We start from the raw sequence: 25,706 nt of genomic DNA, 5'->3' as shown, positions 1-25,706 counted from the left end.
TTGGGTGATTTTAAATATGTGGCTTCCAGTGCCTTGGACAAAAGCTTTATTTGTGCCATAATTAACCTCTCAGTTTTTTGTGTAATAACACATGTGCTAATAGTAGCCTTTAGCTCTTCCAATACAGGATGTACATATCAGCAGTGAGATTTCAGGGATCAGTGTTTGTCAGGGATTAGAACACAATTTACACACTGTTTTTTCAGTAACAAAATAACACAACATCGTGGAGTAGAAAAGCTTAACCTCAACCATATTTACTAAACGTGTTTGAAAACCTAAGCGAAGAAAAGCTCATTTATATTCTTGTCTGATTAGCACAATCAGGACTTATTGATGCTAAAACGAGCCAAATTTCCATAACCATAAACAGAATATTAAAATGTAGTTGACTAGCAGAGCATGATGTTTTTCCCCTCCTTGGATGGAACATGGAGTTGTGACTTTCTTGGTGACTTTTTAGGGGCTTTTCAAGGAAATCAAAGGCATTTCAAAGCTTTTGGGCAGGGCAGCAGAACTTTCTGTAGGCAAGTGGAAGAGAAAGCAGATGATGATCTGTAGGTAAATGTGTTTGTGCTTGGCTGTCCTTTATTTCTGCATCGTTGGGGGTCAGATGTTCAGGAACATTTGAATGTAGAAATCACTTTATTTGAAGCAGCCACTACAAGGGTTTGTGGTATTTCACTCAGGAGATGGGACAGGAAGCCTTAGTGGAGAAGGGGAGGTACAGAGTGACTTTGTGCAGTGATAGAAATTAAGGAATTCCATACTGAAGCCAACTATGGTGTTAAATGAGAATAACAGAATGGTTTGGGTTGGAAGAGACCTTAAAGAATATTTAGTTCCACCTCCTGTCATGGGTAAGGACACTGAAACATGGAATAATAGCACAATGCAAGGAGTTCTGAGGAGACCTGGAATTGGAGAGGGATGGCTGTGAGCTTGTGCAGCTGACACAAGTTTCCATTTAAGTAGCCAGGAAAAGACTCAATGACACTTTGGAAGTTTTTGTGTGGTCCCAAAGGTCTGGGTTAAAAGAGCCCCAAAGCTGAGACTTGCTACTTTTACCCTAAATACACATCAGGGTTTGTTCCTATCTCTGAAGTGTCATTTTGCTAAAAAGTACCATGTGAGGAACAAGCATCACTTTACTCAGCAAAGACAGCACAGTGAACTGGATCCTGTTTGAAATAATCAGAAACTTTTGCATCTCCAGTGCTGCCACTCCCCCCTCACAGGCTGTGCCCCAGTGAGCTGCCAAGTCACACCTTGAACCTGCTCTGCAGAATTATTTGGTGCAACTTCAGGTGCTCTGCATGCACCAAAAAGCAAAGGACTGCAAAAGGAAAGTGCAGCATTCCCCTGCCTTTGGCAATTGTTGTGCAAAGAGAACTGGAAAATGGCCTAAACCTGAATTTAAAACAGCTTCATTTGCATAGTCAAGGGTAATTAGTGTATATTTTATCCTGATTCCTCATTCAGCTATTTATAACTATGAAAGCAATAAAGAAAATCCTCAGGTAGTTTGATGTTTGATTCACTTAAGGATTCTCCTGTAGCTCAGAGGTGGCACATAAAGATCTCACTGTTGGTAAACACCTGAAAGGCAAATTTGGATATTGGAGATAAGGGGCATAGCTTGGGAGAGATAAGGGGAAATAAGAATTCTTCTTCCAGAGCTGTGCTGTGTGTCCAGGAAAAGTTTTTAGCTTGGTTATTCCAGATTACTTCCAGTCTTAAATGTTGCCAAAGATCATCCACTGGTAGAGACTTTATGAATTGGGTATTTTAAAGTTTCATCCCATTTCTCATTTTTAAGGTTTGCTGTGTAGGGAGATCATCTGGCCCTGGATTTATTGACTCAGGGCAGCTCTGGGGGTGTGGAATGGAAGGAAAGACATTTTCCCTACCCTTTTCAGAATGAAAAGAAACATTTATCCTGTATCAACAGCTTGAAAATGGGACAGATTCATTCCTTGCCATGTTTTGTGCTGGCTGGGAAGTGATTCCAGCAAGCCCTGATAAGAGACAGTGTTTTGTGAGATAACCACTGACAGTAATGGTGCCTCAACTTTTGGGGAGAGGGGGTGTGTGACACTTCTTTCACAGTTTATAAGAATTGCATTTGATTGCAGCTGTAAAAAGTACCCTAAATCTGAATTTGCTTACTAGCCTATGTAAAACTTCATTGTAGACCATAGACTGTTAAAAGTAAGACATTTGCATGGCTGAATCTATTTTTTATGCATAATTTGTATATAAAATCTAAAGATTCATCTCCAATTTCACATCTCCATCCACAGCATTGCTGCAGAGGGGACATATTTCAGCTTTTGCAAGAGTTTGCCTAGTGAGTGACAGCAGTGAGCAACATATTGGAAAATATTACTTCTAATTCATTTTTTAAAGTTTTTTTGAATCTAAACGTGAAATATTGTATTCTGTAAAGAGATTCTGACTAGAAAATGAAATTACATAAAAGCATGGAGGAAATGAGGGAGAAAAAGCAGTTGTTTCAGATCATAACCTCATTGGTTGGGGTGACAGTTTCAATTCCATCTGAGTTCTCTCCAGTTCTCATCCCTTTTTATGTTGGATTAAGTAACAGTTTTTGTCTTCTTATTCCCATAGCAACCTTATCTCTCTTTATTTTTTTTGATGTAAATCTGCTTGTCTCTTACTATCTTTCAAAGCTTGTGCATGAATAGCTTGTGAAGGAGAGGAGTGTGGCAAGGAGAGAGCAGAGACTTTCTGGCATAGAAAATAAGGGAAAGAATGTTTTGGAGCTAGAAATAGAGAGCTAAAAAATACTTTTTTTCCTCCCAAAGCTATTTATTGCATCATGTAGTTTTTTCATGAATGCTGAAGCTTTAGTGCTTTTTTAGGATGTTGCATGAGCTGAACTCCTCCAAAAACTTTAGGCCAGCTCATGAGCTCAGCCAAAAAAATACAGATTTAATGATCTGTGGCATTATGGTTTCTATAGCTTGGGAAAAATGCCACTCTGAGCAAAGGCAGGTCTTGTCTTGCCATGATTTTGCTCCTCATGGAACTTGAATTCCTCATGGAATTTCTTGGGAGAAGGTGGAATTTTGGGCAGGACCCCCAGTTTGTGTCCAGCCCTTCTCCTTGTTGGTCCAAGCTCCAGAACTGAGAGAATTCTGGTCCTTGAATTCTCAGAATCCCAGGGATGAGGTTCCAGATCACAGCATTAAACCTACAAAAGGCACATCCTCAGTGAGGTTGGAAGCAGCTGTGACTTTGTCTCCCCACATCTTTTTCTCCTCTTAAATCCTCCCCTTGATTGGACTTGCCAATGTAAGATGTGTCTGAAGTGCAAGGGAGACAGTGGACACCAATATGATTTTATATTTTTAGACTTTATGCCTAAATTCTGAATTCTTTTTACCACAAGCCTTTAGAAATGCTGGCTTCATTTCTGTAAAAAATATTTATAAATAACTAAAAATGTCAGCATTTCCTGTCCATTTCCTCACCCAGGAAAGCTCTAAATCAAAAATACTTCAATTCTTTTGTGTGTGTGTGCTTGGTTTCTTTGTTTAAGAAAAGTAGTGATGTTCCTTAGGACTTTTGCATTGCAGGGCTGTTCTTAAAACTCTGAAATATGGATTATTTAGGGAAAGCAGAGCTTGTATTCACTGAAAAATCAAAGCAAGTCCTTGCAAAGGAAAGTATTTCAGCCCTTGATTTGTTTGTCAGAATTACCCTAATGGGGTCTTGTTAGCCCATTTCACATGCTACTGATAATATTAAGATAATACTTAAAAATGTTTACATTGCAGTAATACCCCATTAAGGGCCTGATCTAAAGCCCATTGAAGTTAATAGGAATGTTCAGTAGGAATTGAATGCTTTGATCTTTCAACTGCAGTTTTTGCAAGTTAAAAAAAAAAAATCAAACATGAAAATTGTTGCTGTCAACAGGAACACAGCATTGCTGTGTCCTACCCCACCCTTCATGGCTCGTAAAGCTATTGGATTTGGAACCTCCTCAAACTGAAATAAAGATTTAGAATATCAATTTGGAATGTGTTTTACAGCAACAAGCTGTGATGGAGAAAAAAGGGTGTTGCTGAAAGGCTTTTGATAAGGACTTGAAATAAGGGAAAGCTTGGCTGGGTGGCTGAGGGAATTTGACTTCATCATTTAGTAGATGTAGGGTTTGATTTTCTTTTTTTTTTTCTTTTTTTTTTTTTCTTTTTTTTTTTTTTTTTGAGGTGTGGAGTGCCCTGGAATGGTTTTAGACAACATTATCCTATTGAAGGTGTTGTTCAAATAATGCACAGCAGATGTCCTTTTCTTTTGAGGTCATTGGAAGATGGGTAGGGAGTTTAGGGATGTGGTTTAGTGGGACCTGACAGTGCTGGGGATTTGAGGATCTTGGAGATCTTTCCCAGCCTAAATGACACTGTTATTCTGTAACAAGTACAGGTCTTGTGATGTGCAGAATTACTCTGACATTCAGTGAATTTATGAGAAATAACACAGCAAAGTTTGGCTGAATTAACCCTGGCTGCAGCCCAATAAACGTGGACAGATTGCAAATAACAATCTCAAGGCTTTCACTGGCTATCCTCTTACTTTAAATATACTTTTGCAGAGCTCCAGTTTGCTGCCAGCCTGTGTATTTTGCTTTCTGATGTTCATTGCAAAGCAAAGGAGGCGTCTTAAAACTGAAGCAGTGGAAGTTAGAGAGCTGCTCCTGTTACACTGCACTGCTTGTGTCTTTATTCTTGTATTGATTATGTATTTCTGTCTTGTTCCTCATCCAGTGTGGCACTGAGTAGTTACAGAGAGCTGGGACTTGTGGGGAGTCTCATTTAATAACCAAGGAAATTCTCTGTACTTATGAGAAGAGATGCAGTACCTGATTTTATTTTCCTGTTATTGCCTCTCTCAGCCCTGTGCAGCGAGACATCTTCTCTCTTTTTTTATGAAACTGCATTTTTTCAGCCCATGACTTTTTATTAAATTGCAGTTAAGGATATATTTCTGAGGATTACATCACCCTGCAAGGAGCAGTTTGGCTGAGGCTGGGGATCAGTCTGCACTTGGAGCATCTGTCACAGAGCAGTTCTGCTCAGACACCAGCAAAAAGATTGGAGGTCCCCCTGTGTTTTGGGGGTTTTCTCCTTATGTACATGTCTCAATCTATTAAACTCTCCTCAGCAGCACTGGGATTGTATTTGTTTCTCTAAATGGAGTAGCAGAACTCAGCTATTTCTCAGGAGTTGCTTTCTTCCCCCTCCTGCAGCCTCTGTTGTTGAATGGTCTGATGCTGAATTTATTAATCTATGCCATTGCTTGCTCAGGTGTAATCCCTTGTTCAGCCACATTTATTCATCCACTGAAGGATGTGCACATTGGCCCATCATGGCATATTAAAGGTTTGCCTCCTCCTGCCACAGCTGTCATCTCTTTGACCCCTCAGTAAACTAACAGTCTTCCACATAATTTTGCTTTCATTCAAGTGTAATGCCATTACTGCAGAGGCAGACAGAATGCAATTCTCTGAAGATCTTGTCTCATTCCCTTCTCTTCCAGGGAGGTTAATGTGCTCAGATGATCCCTGCATTTTCTTTCTTGCTCTCTTGCTGCAAGGAGAGCAAAAAAATAGAGTTCTCCTGGATAATCTGTTTGGACTGGCTTTTGGGGGATGGAGCAGATAGAACATGAACCCACCAGCTGGGTAGAAGCTCTCTTTACCACTTGTGTTTCAGTTGTCTTCATTTGTTTCCTTAGCACTTTTTATTTTTACAACCTTTTACAAAAATGTTATACAGATGTTTTTCCTGAAATAACCAAGTCAAAACCTCTTTACCCAAAACAAGCTAAGCCAGGTTTAAATATTAATGACGTGTGGGGGAATCACTGGAGTCTGAAGCTGAAGCAGTGTTTTGCCCACAGCTGTTTGTCATTTACAAGTGGTAAATTCCAGAAAACACCCAGCCACTCCCTGAGCTTGTGGGAATGTCTGCAGGGTCAGAGCTGTGCAGCCTGTGCTCAGCAATTGCTGATTTTGGCAGTGAGAGGATGGTCAGAAATGAGCCTGGGGACTCAATTCCAGCCCCAGCAGGAATCCTGTCCCTGAGTGCAGGTTCCCTGGATGAACTTGCTGTCATTGTCACATCTGCTGACTTGGAATTGCATTGATTGTCTCTACTGTAGGCATTGCTATTTTTTTTTTTACTGGCTAATTAAATTAAAAATCAAACGAGCCAGTGATTTGTTGGGTGTAGGGCTGGTGCTGCAATGCCACAGCTTCTCATCTGCTGGCTGAACTCTTGTGTGTGATTTGCCAGAGGCTTCTCTGGATATCAAATGAGTGTGTGATATGATGCTTTTGATTTTTAATAATCTGATATTAATAGTGGTACTTTGCATTTCCTTATCTGTTAGCACTCCTTTGCATTCAGCTGGTTTTGAACCTCTGATTTCTTACTACATCTCTCTTTCTGATTTTATTTTAGATTCTTTTCAGAAGAGTTTTTATGCTGCTTTGGTTAGCAAAATGTAGCATTTTTCTCTTTAGTATTTCATAACTTCAGCTCTTAATAACACATGCTGCTCTTACTTCCTCTTTCATCTTTTTTTGTATCTCTTTTTTGCTCCAATTTAAGAGTAGCTTTAGCATCTCTTTAAGCCAGTTGCACCTTATCCATCCCTTATTTTTCTCCTGCCTTTCCTGATGGGGATTCAGTGGAATTACTGTCTTATTTCTTCAAGAAACCTTTTTGACTCATAATAAATCCTTCTTTAGTAGAAGAAAAAAAAAAAAATTAAAAATCAACTTTGTTTTTTTGTGGTGGCAGGTCTGAGCTTTGTATCTAAACTTGTGGGACCTTAGCATCCTTCCAGGCTCTGATGTTTACTGACTCCTTGGCAGGGGTAGAGTGGGTTTCTCACATCCCAGAGGCTGCAAAGGGCTGCTCTGCTCCCAGCTGGAATCCACAGTCGTGGGCACAGCGAGGTCCTGGTGTGCCACATGCCCTGAGTGCCATTGATCTGTCACTGTAGGAGGTGACTGAGCAGGTCAAGGTGCTGAGTTCTTACCACAAATGCTTTGTGGAATGAATTTAATTTATTCCAAGTCATGCTTGCAAAGGTCTCCTGCTCTTTCTCCAGCCAGTGCAGATCCCAGTTCAGGCTGAGCCAGGCCAAATGCAATTTTGTTATCTGTTCTTTGTTTAATTTTGTAACGATTGTCATCCCTGCCTTCATAAAGCAAAACATGGGATTTGTTATCTGCATGGGGATTACAATGATTGGGTTTTAAATGTGTCACTATTACATCTGGGTCAGAGCAATGATTAATATTGAAAGAGAGGTTTTGTAACCAGGCTGAGGCTCTAGCCCATGTCCTGAAAAGGCTGCTGTGATTTTAGGGAAGCTGTGAGGGGCAGAAGGGGATGTGTGGCAGAGCAAGTGGAATTTGGGTTTGATTTCAAGCAGGTGGAATTTATCCCTGCTCAGCCTGGGCTTGTCACTGGCAGGAGCAATGCTCTGCTGGGATGAAAGGCAGTGCTTACAGCACTGACCTGGAGAAAATCAGCTGTGCCAGAGGTAATTCCTGTGTCCCTCTGCTGAGAGGTGCTGAGAGATGTCTGTGCTGCTCTCACAGCTATCCCAGCACAGTTTTACTGCATGGCCCTTGTGCTAGCCCTTCCCCACTGTCACTGATCTGAGGTTGGCATTCTGACTTCAGTTTGTCTGCAGCCTTTGGGGCTGTCCTGGCTCAGAAATGTCCCCAGGATCGAGTGCTTTGGCCTTTTGATGGGCAGGAAGGGGGAGCATCCTGCCAAGAGCCACTCTGGCCATGTCCTGGAGCTGCTCCCAAACCCCTTCACCCTGCTCCAGGGAGCCTTTCCTGCCTCCTGGGAGCTGCTGGGGGAAAGTACAGGTGTGAAAAGTTGTTTACAGAGCTCCAGATCAGTGGAACAGCAACCACAGGTCCAGCTCTGCGTGTTGGAGCAGCTACAAGTGGCCACTGCTCCTCTGGCTGCCCCAAACATCCCCCAGGAGCACAGACCAGAGCTCAGAGCCTGCTGCAGCTCACCCTGGGTGAAGAGAATCTCACACCTTCCTCTGAGCACTCAGGCTCTTGAAAGCTGATTAAACACACTCAGCAGCACTGGAGAGGTTCCCAGGTAAGGCAGGGAAGTGGCTGCTTTAATAGCAGGAGGCTCTGCTGGGAACCATCAGTGCTGAAATCTCACTGCTGGGGCTTTTGGTTTGTTCCTCTGCCAGTGCTTGTGGTCTTAGACAACCTTAATTCTGGTGTTTTCTACCTCCAAATAATTGAGTTTGCAGCCTCAGTGTGTTCTTTTAATTTTATTAGGGACTAGAGAGGAATGTGTTTGTGCAGTACTGAATAGGTTATGCAGTGTTTTTCTGCTTTTCATTAAATAATTAACAGCTCGTGCTTGTGCACAGGTTGGAGATGTGACTTCATTGGGAAACTTCATCATTTGGTTTTCATCTTCAGCACTGAAGAAATGATTCTGCCTCATGGACTCCTCCATGGTCTGCCTCCTAGAGATAAAGTTCTAATTTTCATTTTTGCATTTTTTATGTGAACCTGGCAAATTGTTGTTGTTTTAAACATCTCCTCTGTCCACATCACAGCAACATGGAGTTTCTCTCCATTTTTCTGCCTTATCTACCACAGAAAATACCAGTTTTGCTTGTCAGCTGCAAATGACATCAGGGTAAGAAATGCCTTTCCCTGCATTCCTGAATAATGTAAGGAAATAACTCCAGACCTGCTTTAGCCACTTTTTTCTACTGTGAAGGAGGTGAACAAAATCTCTTCTGGATTGCTTTGATGTGCTCCTGAACATCCATTAAGCTCCCACCTCAGTGTTGCTGTATGGTGCTGGGATGGAAATAGATCATTTTTCTTATCTGTGCTGTCCTTCTGAGCCTGTTAATGTAGTCTAATCCCAGCGAGTAACCCCAGAGATTTATAGTCAGAAATGTTTGCAGCAATTTTCCAGAACCTGTTTTATGCTGTGGTGACATCTTGGTGCTCACTCAGATCCTGCTGGGGTTGGGAGGGAAGCACATTTTATCCCTCATTCAGAAATGGTGGGTTTGAACTTCACAGGAGCAATTAATGTCAGTCCCAACTGCTGCATTCAGGATACTGAGGCTGAGGTACTTTAATTGTCAAACATGAAAATTCACCCACCTCTTCCTTCAGATTGTGATGTGAATAGTTAATACAGTGAAATAACTTCTTCCTCTGCATGAGCCAGGCAAATGTGCTCCAAAAATTACTTTTATTTCTGCCTCTTTTTCATCTTCAGTAATAGAATTAAGTTTCAATTTCTCTTAAATTCCTCTGTAAATATTATTTTTGTTACAGTATGAATCTATCCTTGCACTTTATCCTCTCTACAGCTTACTTCAAGTGGGTTATTGAATTCAGTTATGTAGGAATAGTCACCTTCTCCAAGTTCCCTTGTATTTCTTTTAATAAAGAGTTGAGGCATAACATACCTGAGGTTGAGAACCAGCAAACTAGAGAATTATTAAAATAAATAGAAAAAAATTGAAGTATATTAATGTTTAACATGTCCAGCTAAAATTACTGAACAGCAGCTGGAACTGGAAATAAAACCCAGCTGATTTTGGAACAGAAAATGGCCTGGGGGATTCTGGCAGGGTCAGTAATGGGTTAAGGTTGGATCTCTTATTCCTGGCACATTATTTCACTGCTGTAGCTCATGGATGGGGAGATGATTTGTTTCATTGCACATGCAACAAAATATTTCCTATTATTTTGCTCAGTCCAGGTAAGACCAACCATTTGGATGAGAACACAACTATTTGGAAGGGCTGTGAACATTGGATTTTTGTGCTGACTCACAAGTTGGAGGTTTGGAGGTGTGAGACATCTGTGGGCAGGACACTTCTCTGTCACTCAGAGCTGGGTCTGAGCCAGGTGCTCCACACCTTGTGAGGTGAGGAAATGGCAAATCCTGCCCAGCCAGACCCCAGGAATCCTTTCTGGGGATGAAATATTTTGTAATAAATGGAGCAGAATCTGTCCATTTCTCTGTGGAAAGGTGGCATCTCTAAAAGCTTTAAAGGTAAAAACCAAATCCCACTGTCATCAGCATGTTCCCAATGCTTTCAAACTGAGCTGTTGTAGGATGGTTTTCATTGATTTATTTATTGAGGAAAGGCTTTTTGGGAACACTGCTGCATATTTAATAAATAAACAAACCTTCACATAATTAGAGCTGGATCTGGCAGGGCTTTAGCCATCTGTTTAACTATTGAAATGTGAATAGCCTGGTGTTCTCCAGCACTAAACCTGCTTTGTGGTTACCAGGGCTGGTGCTTAGCACACTGTCAGGATGTTCTCAGGGCTTGTTTTGGGAAAGTGTTAGAGGGAAAAAAATCTGTGCTGCATCTGAGAAGTTGACTGTAGGATAATTTCCTTGAGCAAACATCCTTACCTCCTGAGATGCTTCTCAAATTGCTTGAATTGCTTTGTTCAGTGCTGTGTTTGCCTGGAGTTGAGTGGTAATTCCCAGATAATAAGAATTTGTGAAAGGCATATTTTTGGAAATACCTATTGGAGAGATTTTCCTTTCAAAACATGCATTTCCCTAGTAACACTGTTAGAGTTTGGTTTGGCTTTTTTTTTCCAGTTCTTTCAGTGTGTTTTTGCCAGTGCAAAGCATGCTTAAAAAAATACTCCCTGCTTATTGGATGTTGACTCAACTTTTATGCTGTTAATATTCTTTTACTGCCTGTTTTTTTTTTAATCTCTGCTGTCTCTGGTCCCTTTCTTCAGTTCCTCAGAGCCCACAAATCACTTCATCCATTTCTGTCCATTTTCCCCTGATTATTTCAAGCTCCTCTACCTTTCCCCATGCTGGCATCTCCTGTTCACCACATTCTGATACATCTGTGCCAATTTATTTTTTAGCTTTTCCTATTTTTTTTTTGTGTGTTTATATAACACAGACTTTTGAATTATTCTCCTTTAATTGAACATTCAATTTTCTCCTGTTTCATGTTTTCCTGCACCTTAAGTTGATTGAAGGGAAGAGTTTCAAAGATTTGTGAGGTTTTTTTGCTACTCTTGGCTGGTTGTTCACTGCACCTGGCTCCAGCAGCCTGCTCATCCCAGCAGGACTCACCTGTGAAATATTCAGCATTTCCTGGGATGGAAACAACCTGCAGGGCCTGTTCTGCACTGAGGTTTGCTGCATTTTTTTGGCAATATTTCTATGGGTGCACCAACACTCAGATGGGCTCTGCTGGTGGGACTGATGTGAGCAGAGATGGGGGCAATATTTCAAACTCTCAAGTTGTCTGGAGCAGCATTTTGGGTGTAAAATGAGCCTTGAAGGGTGGGAGGTTGTTTTGCTCTCCCTGTCATGGAGCTTTCAAGGCATAAAATGCAAGTTCAGCCATGTGGCACGGCAGGAAGGGATTTTGTAGAGGTTGATGTGGAATTCTGTGATTTCTCTGTAGCCTCTGGATCTCTCCTGGAGTGACAAATCACCCCCACCCTGCCTGCTTTGAGTAATGCTCACTCCTGCACTGTTCATATTTTTGTTCCTCTTCTCTCTGCCCAGCAGAAATTGATTACAGAGGTAATTTTTGGTCTCATCCCTCACTCCTACCTCAGTGTGATTTTTCCAGGCCCTGGGAAGGCAGCAGAAGGGTTTTTTCACTGGCTCACCTGCAGCCCTGGTGTGGTGTTTGTCAAGGCAGTGTGTTGGGCTTCACAGGCAGTTTATCCCAAATATCCTGATGGAAATTATTGATGCAAAGTGCATGTTCAGTTTTGGGTGCCTGCCTAAAGAAATACAAAATTCCTGACCACAGCAATGCCTGTGGTATAGCCAATTTTGGGTTTTAGGGTGTGGGGGAGGTTTGTTCATGCACACAGGTGAGTTAGGGGCTGGTGGTGAAGGCTGTTTGGGTTTTGTTTTTTTTTTTAAAGAAACAGATGGGTGTTACTCTGTTTTCTCCAGCAGTTCTCATTACCAGCACAGCTATTCCAACGTGCTGAGACTGTTATTTGCCCTCAAGAGCTGGGAGAGTGGAATTTCCCATCTCCTGAATAATGTGATTTTTACCAGTGGGCTGTGAATTAGTGCTTCATTATGGGCTGACATCAAACAGAGTCCCCACTTCAGAATTACCCACTCAAGAAAACAGCTTAGATTTGGTTGTCTGACTCATTTAGGCACTTGAACATCTTACCAATAGAGAATTATACCTAAAGTATATTAACAAGTTCTGCTCCTTTGAATAACAGTGGGTCTGATGTAGCAATACAATAAATATTTTTCATGGCTATTAAGGGACAATTATGTTTGTAGAGCTTGAATTCTTGTTCTGCAGTTTTCAAAACGTGGTAGAATTGCTAATAAACATGTGTTGACAATAAAGAGCAATTGATACAAGCGTGATGAGATGCTTGGGTGTTGCTAGACTTGGAATTGAAAACCTGAATTAGAGAAAAAAAACAAACCACAGGTGGAAAACTGAATCCTGCTCCTCTCACAGCGAATGTGTTCTGTGTATTACTTAATAAATAGGATTTGGTGTAAATTCTAGCAGTGCCTGCAAATCTTACAAAGTTCCTGTGTACAGAATTGGTGTTGGGGGTGAAATATCACACAGATTTCCTGACAAAATGCAGCATAACTCAGCATTGCCACAAGCCAGCAGTTGTGTGTGTGGAGCAGCTCTGTCATCAGAAATACTCTGAATTTTTCATGGCATCATGTTCTGTGTCTCTTCAAAGCAAGGCTGTGGGGGTTGATGTGATCTTGCCCCATCCCTTCTTGATTACATGAGATCACAAAGATCTGGGAGCTGCTCACAGTGAATGTGGTCAGTCAGCTGTGCAGATGAGTTCTGATTTATTCTTTCATAAAATGTCACTGTTTTCAGTCTGGTTTACCTTGCAGAGCTGCTCCAGGTTGTGTTTTCCCCTCAGGAATCCACAAATCCATGTCTTTTAATTGTCCTGAGTGTCTCAGGAGTGTTCAAATGCAGCTGTTACAGGTTTGATATTCACATTACTGTCACTCCACATTTTGGAATCTTTCTCAGCAACTTTGTCTCAATGCTTGAGACTGAAAACTTGACTTATTCAATGACAGAACCCAGTGGAATATCCAGTTTTCACATCCTTTTTGTATGGGCAGGAACTTGTTTTGTTGTTGACACTTTGGGCAGAATCAAAGACTTTTCAGCAAAGCTGAATTGTGAATTTTTTTCCCCCTTTTATTGCAATGGCATGTGTTTTTCAATTGATACAACTTTATGGACTTGGTACTAAAGCAATGAGGCAAATACATGTATTAGCAGGGGAAAGGAGAAGAAAATGCTGTTTCAGGAGTCAGAAAGCCTCACTTGCTAATTTTAAACTTCCTTCTATATGACAAACTATAAACAGGCAATAAAAGCATTTAATTTGCAAATTACAGTTCTAGCTGGTTTTATGCTGGATTTTTTTTTCCCTTGTAGTCAGGATTTTTGTAACATTTTAACCAAAATATTTTCAGTGTCACAATTGGAGCCTTTGCCTGGTAGGGTTAAGTAATTAAATTGTTAATTTTTTCCATGAATGGTTGCAGTTCAGATGAAAGGAGATTAGAAGTGAGGTGCAATAAATGCAAGGAAGAAGTGGAAAGATTAAGGCAAGAGAAACTAATGAAAGCCCTTCAGTTTGGTGACCAGGGTGAGAGAGTTTAAAAAATCTGCTGATGAATGAACCAGTCCTTAGTCCAGCAGATAAAATGCTGAAATACTTCGTGTGTTTCTGGCCTTTTTTCACTGAACAATGGGATATTGTCCTGTTCTGACTCACCTCTCCTCAAAACCATCTTCTGTCCTGATCTCTGTTCTTTGTTTGCAGTTATATTTTATCTGCTGAGACATTTCAGCAGGATAAGAGCCTCTGATTGCAGGGATACACTTCAATCTGTAAAAATAAACAAACTTTGCCATTATTACTTCACCTTTTAAGGTATTTTATTTACCCTGAGGACTTAATGTCCCTTCCCAATGAGTTCATGTCATCTAAGTTTTGTTAGGAGACACAGCTCTTCTCCCTGATGTTATTGTGCTTGGGATAGCAGCTTTATTAAAAAATCAAATAAAAACCTAACAGAGAGGCTCAAGGATAAACAGTCACTCTTGATTTACTTCCAGACATGCTTGGATTTGACCTTCTGCTGCAGAAACACCTGAAAATTAGCCCAGCATTGTGTTCAGCAGCAGCCAGTGCTCTCCAAGGTCAGGGATTGGGACTTCACTGTGCAATGCTAATAAAGAGCCCTGCTCCTGTTCTGCATGTTGGTTTTCATTATGCTCAAAGCTGTGTCAGACAAGAGAATACAGCAGTTTGTAGAGAAATGAAGTGATGGTGTTTTGGCAGCTGTGTGCTGAGCTGCTCTGGAAGGTGGGATGGGAACTTCCTGCTAATCTGTGGGGAATTATTCTTTTATTGTAGCATGGCCCATATTTTCCAATTCTGGATGTGTATTCATTGCTTCTTGTTTCCCCAAAAACTGGTTTTCTGTGGCAACAGTCTTCACCTGCCATCAGTGATTAATAATTCCAATTTTTCCAGCACTGCAGCAGCTCAGAGTGCAGAGCTGTGGTGGGTCCTGCCTTCCCAATCCTCCACATGTCCCACATCCCTCCCAAGGTGCTCCCAGCCCAATCCCACCCTGCCCTTATGATTTGTTGGACAACACAAAGACAAGGAAGGTTCTGAAGGGCTGTGGTTGCAATAAATGAACACATGGGCTTAAAATCCCACTTCAGTTATGGAAATTGTATTATTTAAGATTTATTGCTTGTGATATAGGAGGGCACAATGTGATTAAATTAATATTTTATGTAAAATACTAATTCTTTTGATGTGATTCATCCTGATGTAGAATTATGTGTGCTCTCTGAGGTGCTGTCAGCTCCTGGTTTTTCCTTCCATGGCTCTGGGGAATGGTGTTGGGGCAGCTGATGAATGTATAATGTTATGGGGGAAAGAGCAAGATGCATGAAAGGCCTGAAACAAGAATTTCAGGCTGTTCTGTTTTGATCCCTGAGTGAAATCAGTCTGGCTGGGGTTGTATGTGACTTCTGCATCATGTCCAGCAAAAGGATCTGAGTTTATTCTGAGGATACCTGTGTGGAAATTCACTTGGGAAGTTGAAAACAGCCCTTCTGAGCAACATTCCTGTGAACTTTATGTGCACTAACAAAGGATTGTACAACACTCTCTGACTGCAGCATTTTTTAAAGGAAGTATTGAAATTCTAATCGCTCTTATTCAGTGTTCTCACTGTAGCAGCTGTTGCTTTGCAGTAATAAAAAACATTATATTATGGGGAAATAGCTACTGTTGGTCAACTCACTGCTCCCATTATGCTTGGTTATAAAGACAGCCTTATTTAAAGACTGTGTTAGTTTAATATCCTTTACAAGGTTATAAACATTTTTTTTGTCTTCTGTTCTGTTATGGAAAAATATATGGTTTATTTATGGAAAAGCCTTTGTCAGTGTAGGACTTCAACTTGGTTTGTATTACATGTTGTCTTTAGTTTAAGGGTGTAATAAGGCCCAACTTTCTTGGGTCTTGACTCACCAGGGAGAAGGAAAGCCAGTATAAATTTATGATAAAATTCTTACATTTATGGAAACTGAACTTACTGCTTCCCCCCAGGAAGTGGTGGACAATGCCATGTGTGATTTTTGGGGTGCCCTGTGCAAGGCCAGGAGATGGACTCAATAATCCTTGTGGATCCCTTAAACTCAGGACATCCTGTGGTCCCTACACAGCCTAAAATAATCCCAGAGACCCGAGTCCAGGCAGAGCAGAGCACTGGGTCAGCACACTGAGGTGCAAAGCTCTGGCTTAGTGATGCTCCAGGGATTCTCCTGCAGGAATATGGTCCAGGAGGGTCATTTCTCTTGGAAAAGATCCATATCTGTTTTCTGAATAGCTGTTATTAATGTTATTTTACATAGGACAGGGGAGCTTAGTTGGATCTTGATGCTGTGTTCATCACAGCCTTCATTTGCAGAGAAACAGTGGCTTAAGGACCTATTTTTAAGTTATTGGCTCTATTTTGATTATCAAAGGCAGAGTAGCAGAAGCCAGGCAGAAGAACAAAATTAGCCACAGGATCTGCTCAATTATCTCTCTGCAGATTAGTTCCTTCATCCCTAATTCTGTCCCCCTCCCTCGTGCTGAGCATCCTCTTCTGCAACTGCTGGGCTTAGCTGCACAGAGGAGAGGGGAGCTCAGGGTGTCAGGGTGGCTGTTGTGTTTCTGGGTGGCTGTTGTGTTTCTGGGTGTCTCTTGCTGTCTCCTGAAATCCTGCTCCTCTGTGTTTCCCTGCAGATGTGGAGAGCTCCAGGACCAAGATGAGGAGCGCGGTGTCGGTGCGGGAGGGCCAGGGGGTCGTGCTGCTCTGTGGGACCCCACCCCAGGCAGGAGGTAAGGGGGACCTGGGGCTGCTGGGCTGGGCAGCACCCCTGGAAATGCTAAAAATCACAATCACAGCAAAATCTGGGCTCTGAAGTAAGCGGAGAGAGAAAGAAACCTAAAACAAAAGAGGGAGGAGGGAAGTGTTTAAGAGGATTTACTTTTATCATGAAATGCCTTTCTGGTTCCTAGTAATTTCTGGGCACTTAATGTGTCTGATTTTTATGGGATTGCCTGCAATTAATGGAGTATCTTCTGGAGTTACATTCTGCCCAATTTCACAATTGCTGAGCCTCGATGAATCCAGTTTTCCCTGTGAGCAGAGAATTGCAGAGAGGAGATGCTTGTCTTTGCCAGTGCTGGTGTCTGCCTGTGTTCTTGCAATCAAGACATTCTGTGGTGGGATGGAATGATGCTGTGCAATTTAAACCACTGCTGCACTGAGGGGCTGAGAAAAGTGGATATATGGATTCTTGGTGGACCAGAAGTTGCAAGTACCTTTCATCCTTCATTCTGCATCTTCAGTCTTTGACTAATTGCTATTGAGCCTCAAGTAATATCTGAAAGGAACTGGTTTTATTGTTTTTAATTGATACAGTGTCATTATTGAAGGGCTGTGATGTTAAACATTAGATTTGATTGCAAAGACAAGGTAATAGAAGCCAGACATTATATTCAATAATATAGGCATTGTGGCCTCATAAATTTGGCAGAGTCCAAGCAGACACAGCCATAAAAGTGGCAATTTTACAACTGTCTGAGCTTGCAGAATTTTTTCCCCTCTAAACTGATACATACTCTTAAATCATCTTTATGGCCTTACAACAGCTTTGTCTTTCAGCAGCTGAGAAAATGGGTCATTCTCCCAGCTATCTATTAGAATTAGAATGGTAACATTTTCCTCCTAGATGCAGTCCAAAGTCTGAACTGCCCCAGCTGTTCCTGCAGCTGTGTCCTGTGTGTGGGTTTACACCCAGAGGTGATGGCCAAGCTGAGGCAACGCTGCTGGCAAGGTTTGGGTTTGAGGTGTGGAGCAGGAGGTGATGCCAGACATGCTCATGGAGCTGGGAACAGTGGTTGGAAGAGGTGAGAACTCCTCTTGCAGTCAGCAGATGGGAGAGGATTGACACCCCCACACTAATTGTGGTGTTGATGCAAAAAGCAGAACTGAGCGCTCCCAGAGTTACCAGATGGGACTGAGAATGAGAACTGGTACCAGAATTATTTCAGATCCTTGAATCTGTCTGAGAGTTGGAGGATTAACTGTTAAGGTTTTCAGGAGACATGGAGCAAGGTGGAAAGAAAAACCCTCCTCCTTTCTTCACTGAAATAAAGCTGTGGCAAGGTGGCATCAAACACCCAGTGCCTCTGACAGGGTGGGATCCAGGGCAGGAAGCCTGGGATAAAACATCCAGCCAGGAAGCAGAAGTGGTTTGTTAGGAAGAGCAGGGATGGTTTAGGACCAGCTTACCTGGCTGAGGGATGTTCAGCCCTTTGCAGGTCAGTGATCTGATGGTTTTTTTTATTTCTTTATTTTGAGTCTGTATTTATTGTGCTGAGCTATCGAAGAATTCCAGACCATATTAATTCTAAAAACCTTCTCCACCAGCTTGTTTCCTTTCCCCCTGCAGCCTCCAAAACACTCTGCTTTTGTTTTCTGGCATGTTGTGCAGTTTCTAAGATCTTACTAACTTAATTGCACTTGTTTCTTGCATTCTCTGTAAAGAGTTTGCAAGAAGAGACTTGATTAAATAGTGATTATTCCTCCATGTACAGCATCCCAGTTACAATAGAAACCAATGTTCATCCCCAGCTCATAGTATGGGAAAAGAAAATTGCTTCCCTTCTACAATTTATCATATTTTTTTTCCTTGCTTATCTTAGGCACAGATATTTACATAAGTCATATGAATGTCCCTTTTCAATGGGGAGCAAATTATTCCTGCTGTTAGCAGTGGTTTTGTCCTTTTGATGTGCAGTTCCAGCTCCACTGGGGTGTGGACATCCAGCATTAAACCAACAATGAAACTCCATTTACCAATCACAGACCACTCCAATATTTTCTTTAGAGCTACAACATTTCCCCTTTCTGAAAATTATATAAAATTCCATTTTTTAGCAGTCTTGTTGGGGATTTACTGAGTGGAAGATTTGCTAAATGACTGGCTTTGAGTGTGAAGACATTTACCCCCCAAATATTTTCCTGATCCAGGCTGGTTTTATGTTAAATACTCCAAGTTGTATCATAATTGAGCAGTGATGTTTGGATAATTAAAATGCCCATACTTCTGGATCTTTGAATTCTGTTGCAGGGAACCTGTAAAAATACCCTTTTTTTTTGCCACCAAAAATCAGTAAATCACCTCACCCCCATTCTCAAAAGTTAAAATACCATAAAAATGGGTTTGTGTAGCTGTCCTGCTACTTTTCCAGTTGTTACAACCTTTAAATTGCACTGGAATCCCTGCAGCTATTTTGACTTTTTACTGTGTTACTGTTCTGTCTTTAATGATTTTAAGGGGCTGTCGATCCAACAAACATCTCAATATCCCAAACTTAATGTTGGACACATTTAATGTGCAGCTGGTTAAAAAACATTCATGTGATGCTAATTTTTGCCTGTTCTGCCAAGAATGGGGAAAGCTAGACATATGGAGATCTAAAAATGATTTTTCTCTGCTATTGGTTTTGTTCCAAAATTGGTATCTAACGAGTGACAAAGCCCTCAGTAAAATCTGAGTTCCTGTAGGGTTTTACCTCCTGTTACTACTGTACTGAATTGTGATTATTGTGTAGCTTGTCTTCAGTTGTTATTGCTGTTCCTGTATACTCTGATTTCTATTTGTTTAGTACAGTCAGTTTTCCTCATCTGACATTGATTTTGGATTTATGAGGTATTTCTGCTCTTCAAGAGAGGAGGAGGCAATGAGGCATAGTCCTTTTGTGTTGGCTGGGGTGGTTTAAATCTGCTTTATACACAGAGAAAAAGATGATTTTTAATGGTGGAACTGAAGATTTGCTTGATGCTTATTTGAAAATTTCAACAAATTTTTGTTAGCCTGGAAAAACTCAACATTAGTTTTTCATTGGTGTACTTCCTGCTGCATTATTCCTGTGGGGAATGGAACCATAACCCAGGAGAACTTAAATAAATAACAAGGATTTTGTGGAGCTGATGAGCTGCTGCTTGGAAATAGCAAGGAAATTCTGCTTTATTCCTAATCAGCCTTGTGTGCTCTGTGTTCCTATGTCATGCACTAAGGCAGGGATGTTCCTACATGGATAAAGCAGCAAGGATTTGTCCTCCCTCTTCATGATAAATGCAGGTTTAATCCATAAATGAGGCTGGGTTTGAAGGACAGGGATCAATTCAACTCACAGCATATTGTATCAGAGTTGTGACAAGCTGATAGGAAATAATATTAGATCATGGAAAAATAGATCCCAATTTATTACTCAGTGTTTGCTATGACAAATCCTTCCCTGAATAATGGCATGTCTGTTCCAGACCAGTGTTTAGACTTGCAAATTCCTGCTCGTGTCTCCATTTGGGGACTTGCAGGTTCCAGCAGGGCTCTGTTTTGTGGATAGCATTACATGGAAAGAGCCTCAGATGCCAAAAAATATTTGGATGCTTTGATTTTTCTGCAACTCTGGAATAGCAATGACATTTTTCAGGGAACTATAAGTTGAATTAAATTTACATATTTGGCTTTGGAAACGTTTTGTACCTTTGAAGAAAAGCAAACTTAAATAGGTGCAACTCCAGATTATGATTTCCTTCTTGCTGCACATCAGTGTTTTGTGGAAAGGTTTGGGTTGGAAGAGACCTAAAGCTCTGATTCCACCCTCCATGGCAGGGACACCTCCCACTGTCCCTGGGTGCTCTAAACCCCAATGTCCAGCCTGGCCTGGGACATTCCAGGATCCAGGGGCAGTCAGAGCTGCTCTGGGGCTCAGAACCCCTCCTAGGAAAGGATTTCTTCCTAATATTCCATCCAAACTCCCCTTTTCACCATCCTGGTTCTGCACATTTGCTTCCTGCTTTCATTGCAGGTTGTGGATGACACGTCTGGGCACCAGCAATAAATCACATTTCCAGAGCTTCTTGCACAAAAATGTATTTTAAGGAGAGTGGTACCTTGAATATTGTAAGGGCATTCTCCTTAAAAACAGCTTCATAGTGTTCCTGTGCTGTTTCAATCTGCCAAGGAGAAATGGCATTTTTATTTAAAAACATATTTTTCAATAGTCCTGCTGGTGTTGTCATCATCATCTGCACAAATTTCAGCTGACAGTTTGGAATCAAATGGTACCTGAGAGACACCTGTGTTTGTCCATGTGAAGGGAGATAATACATGTTCTCAGCTGCATCTTTACTGATTTCTATCTGCTAGGGCATTATTTTCACCACCAGGACCAAACCAGTGCTGCAGGGACACTCTGCTATGCACTTTGTCAAATTCAGCCTTCCTGAAACACTTTTTTCTTTTGATAAACCTGTGTTTGTGTGGCTGAGGTAATGCAGGCTGGAATTAATATATCTTATTTATATATTTGTGCACCATTTTCAGTTCCTTTATTCTGCATATTTTCAGTTGCTTTATTCTGCATATTTTTAAGCTGACACAGAGGTGGGTAAGTGGCCTAAGAAGCTTTTACCAGTTTCTTAACCCAAAATCTTACAGAACTCTTCCACATTCCATTGAGGGGTATCTCTTGGAAGAATGAGGGGATGGAAGGAAAAAGGGAGAAATAGATTAGAAAGAACCAAATTGCAAGAAAAAAAATTCAGTTGAACCTTTTCACTTACCCAGTCCCAGGTATCTCAGTTATGCCTTGGGGAAAAGAGGAGAAAACTTGGAGACAATAAGTGCATTTGGCTCTCCACCAAGTTTATTTTTATCCCTAAATTGTGACTGTGGGGTATTTCTCCTCCAGCTCTTTATTATCTTCTCTAGTAAAATATTTGGGTTTTTCTTTGGAAAGAGGATAATTGATTAGGAGGAGGGAGGTGGCTGCAGTCCCAGCTCATCCCAGCACTCAAAACAAGAGTGCTGAAAGGAATTTCTGTTTTTCACAAGGGTTTTATCAAGTACCCTCTCCTAAAAGAGTGCAAGAGTACCAAATGAAAGTGTCACTAATTACTGCTTCCACATATAAGTATTGGCGCTTTACTTTGAAAATTGACTCCTGGGTATTTCCATTAATTTTTCTTGGTTTATGTCCCTAATATTTAACATTCACAAGAAATCAGATTTATTTTAGTTCAGCAATAAACTAAACTATTGCCTTTTTTAATCCTCAAAATTATTACAGGCAGGAAGCAATTTAAAATCCTTCCAGCTATTGAAAAAGCACAACAGAGTTCTGGAAACGCTCTCAGCAATTAAATGTAAAGTTGTAGGGAGGTGATTAAAAGAACAATTTGTCACTTGAAATGGATATGGCTAATGGGGATGTATTTACATATTGCTTCCTAAAGCACTTTCTTCCTTTTCTGCAGCTTCCAGAGTGGGAGCAGCGTGCTCAGAGCCAGGACTCTGGGAATGCCACAGCGAGTCTGGAGCAATTAGTGCAGAGATGTGATGGAGAGGAACCAATCCATCCCTTGCACAGCTCCAGGGGAAGGGAAATGGGGATTTTATTTTTTTTTTATTCAGCACAGGGCTGTTCTGGCAGCTCTCATTAACATCTGGGAGCACCAAGGGATGTGTGAGCTGCCAGCTGAGGAGACTTGGGGATGAGAAGCTGCTCCTGGCTGATGGTCCCTGGGCTGCTGAGCCCTTCCCCAGGGATGTGCTCTTTGCAGTTGGACTTGCAGGAGGGGTTTGGTGGTGATAAAGGAATCAGCTGCCAGTCTGGAGCATCTGTGTCCCCCCAAGGATGAGCTTAGAAGTGTTGGTGCTTTCCTTCCAGTGGTGAGCATTGCATGTGATGGTGCTTTGAATGATTTAGAAAAGCTCCAGGAATTATAAAGTGGAACAAGGGACCTTTAGTGGCTCTTTGGCATCCCTGTGTGACAGATCAATTCCTCTTGGCCAGTTCTGTGGCTGTGGGGACAGCAAAAAAAAATACAGTTTAGTCTTCTTGAAGAATTACATCTGTTTTTACATCAAACTAAAGCTTCCAAAATAAAATAAAAACAAGTCGACTCTTACCCTGTTTCATTTAAAAATGAAAATCAGGTTTTAGCCTGAAGTAGGAACCTTGCAACTTCAGCTGAAATGTTTCAATATTCTCATTAAATGAGAAGATTGGAATTGCAGGATACTGTGTGTGTCTCACTGCTCTCGTTGTTCTGGGCTGTTCCATACACACCAGTTGCATGCCTGATGACCTGCTCAGCAGGCTGAAAATTGATCTGGTATATTTTAGCTATAAAATAATTCTCCTTTTATGCCAAAACAATTAATGTTATACATTAGTTTCAAATTAGAGTGTTGCCATTATATTCTGGAATAAAATTAATTTCTGGGGATTCTTCATTTTTTTGTAGCTGGATTTGCATTCCCATCAAGCAGTTTACATTTGTATAAACAAAAACTCAGCCAAAAGAGTTCTGCAGAGTTCAGGTGAAATTTCAGATGCTGAGAGAACACTGCACCTATTTCAAGCAGATCTCACTGTCTCACATCACTCCTGGAGGCCACAATTCAAGCCCTACTATAATTATCATTATTTTTATATGGAGCACATGAACAAAAAGTAAATACCAACCCAGTTTGTTCTCTGAAGTGTGACTGGAGCTAAAGACTTTTTTCATTATCAGTGACAGAACTATTTGAATGCCAACAGCCCATGATCCCCCTTGGAAATGCAATCTGAGCCTTGGTATGGTTTGTTTTTCCCAGCTGCACATACCTAGGACACCTTTTAATTCCTGGGCATTGAATATGTACAAGAATTCACCCTAAACCCTTGCAATGATGTACAGTTTATCCCAAATAACTCTCTAAACTGCTTTTTCATTGCCAAAATGCTTCCATTTCTGACAGTGGCACCTCGTGACATTTGAAGCTGCAGTTTACACATATGTTATGGGAGAACATAAACACCTTGTCCCACGCCTCCAGAGCAGAAGATTTTTATTTGGAAGGCAACCTTTAACGTTTGCCAGAAGAAATGAGGGAGATGTTGCTTGTTTTATGGCACAGAGAAAGTGCCACCAGGAGCAGCTGCTGGTGGGGGCTTGCCCAGGGGAGGATGCAGGAACATTGACCTAAGGAACAAAAGTATTAAGGAGAAGTTTGAAGGTAATTTATATCAAATAAAATCAATTTTACCTCTGGGAACACTCACATTGCAGTTACCCAATCCCACAGCTGTGTAACCCAAGGATTTGCACCCAAGAGCATCCTCTGGCACCTTCATGCACTTTTACCTCATTAATTAATTTCCTCCTTGTAGGTGATTTGTTTGCACTTTCCCAGAGGTCCCTGCAGACAGCCAGTGATGGTGAATGGACATTTTTGTGGGTGATGGTCCCACAAAACCCAAGCTGAGTGCTCAGAGCTCCTCCAGAGTGAGTGAGAGATGCTCATCCACAAACCAGAGACTTTGCTCCCTTTTCTGCCATCTCATCACACTTTGAGCTGAAATTGGGCCAAGTGATGAACTAATTGGTTTCTGCCCTAATTATGGAGTCTGTTATTATCCTCTCAAAATCAGTGTTACTTTTCTATTATTTTTAACCTAAGATAGATAATTCAAAATAGCTGTTTGCTACAGATTTCCATGGTTTTAATTGCAGTTTCTGACATTGCTAAATTCTGTCTGATTACTTTCTTGGAAACAGTTTTCCAGGTGCCATCCTGCGTGATAGGCAGAGAGCCATTTGGAGACAAAATTCCAGAGTATTTTAGCTTCTCCTTGTGTCTCTGCTACAGAATATTGTAAAATCAGATCTGGAGAAGTGCATTAAATAATTGGGATTTGGGTGTCAATGATTGGCATGAATTTGATTTGTATTTTTTGTTTGTTTTTTTTTTTTAACCTTGTATTGTTCAGTGTGCTCCATGCTCCCCAAAAATTAAGAATTTTCATTTCCTACCAGCTGTTTTTCTGGAAACACCCACTTGGCTAATTCAAACCCAATCAGTTTGGAACATTTTAAATTTTAGAAGTTTCATTTAGGTGTGAATTATGGGGTACATATTGAGCAGGTCTAAAGCAGAGATGGCCCATAAGACAAGGAGCAAGAGCTGACATTATTTATGCAAATAGTGGATAAAATGAACTTTCTGAATTGTCCTTTTCCTTTTGATCATGACTTTGTGCCTTTTTTCCCCCCCAGTCTTCTATTTTTTCAACTTCCTGAATTTAATTACAGTTTGGGATTTCCACCACTGCTGTTGTCACTTAAATTCTGTTTCCAAGCAGTAAAATCACCCTGATTCTGTAAGTGATCTCCTAGTGAAGTTTTTCAGTCTCACTTAGAAGGAATGTGTAATTTCCTTAAATTCTGTATTTCTGAAATTCTTTAAACATAATTTAAAGCCATATTTTCAAAAGGATGTGCATAAACTTAAGGCTTGACTTTGAACATAGTGAAAAACTAATAAATGTGTGAGTTTTACCCCCTTATGTTCCTTTTGCAACAGTAATTTGGGGTTTTGCAAGGTTCATAAATAGCAGGAAATGACCCTGGTAAACCTCAAAGGCCGTGGTGATTTAATTGTTGAATTTCATAAAGAATTCAGGTTGAAAAATGACAGGTAATTTTATAAGCATTTTTTAATTGAGCACTTAGATGCACAAAAGGCCTGGAACAGTGTGAACACACTGAGTGTGCTGGAGACTGCACAGTAAATAATAATCAAATAATGCAAAATAAAGAGAAGCCGCCAAGCAAGATGTAGTAAGCAAATAAAAATTGAGTAATAACTGTAATTTCCAATACCTTATCCATGTATGGTCGCCAAATAAGGAAAAAATGCATTGGAAAGCAAAAGGCTTAGAACTCAGAGGAAGCCCAGGAGAGACATATTACTTCCATTTATAACAGAAAATCAACTGAAAACTTGTAATTGACAGGAAGGGAGTGAGTTTGTGTCCCTGGAGGTGCCCTAAGATCAGCAACAGGCAAATGGTGTAAACATAATAAATCACACCACAAGTTGTTTAATGTGATTTTTTTTTTGTTTATTATTATTATTTTGGAAAATAAGAATACAATTTTGTAAAGGACAGTAAATATAAAATGAGGTGG

At 40.9% G+C, this 25,706-nt stretch overlaps 1 protein-coding gene across 1 annotated transcript in view; it reads left to right on the top strand.

The window, feature by feature from the left end:
- CNTN3 (contactin 3) overlaps positions 1-25,706 on the top strand; it is a 92,334-nt gene that overhangs the window by 27,477 nt on the left and 39,151 nt on the right. The window contains exon 3 of the mRNA XM_079317199.1: positions 16,412-16,507. Within this exon, the coding sequence (XP_079173325.1) occupies positions 16,412-16,507 (96 nt within the window). The remainder of the gene's footprint in view (positions 1-16,411; positions 16,508-25,706) is intronic.

This window comes from Erithacus rubecula (assembly GCF_903797595.1).
Source record: "Erithacus rubecula genome assembly, chromosome: 13".
NCBI lineage: Eukaryota > Metazoa > Chordata > Aves > Passeriformes > Muscicapidae > Erithacus > Erithacus rubecula.
The sequence above is the reverse complement of the archived record's forward strand: the minus strand, read 5'-3'. Positions and strand labels throughout refer to the sequence as shown.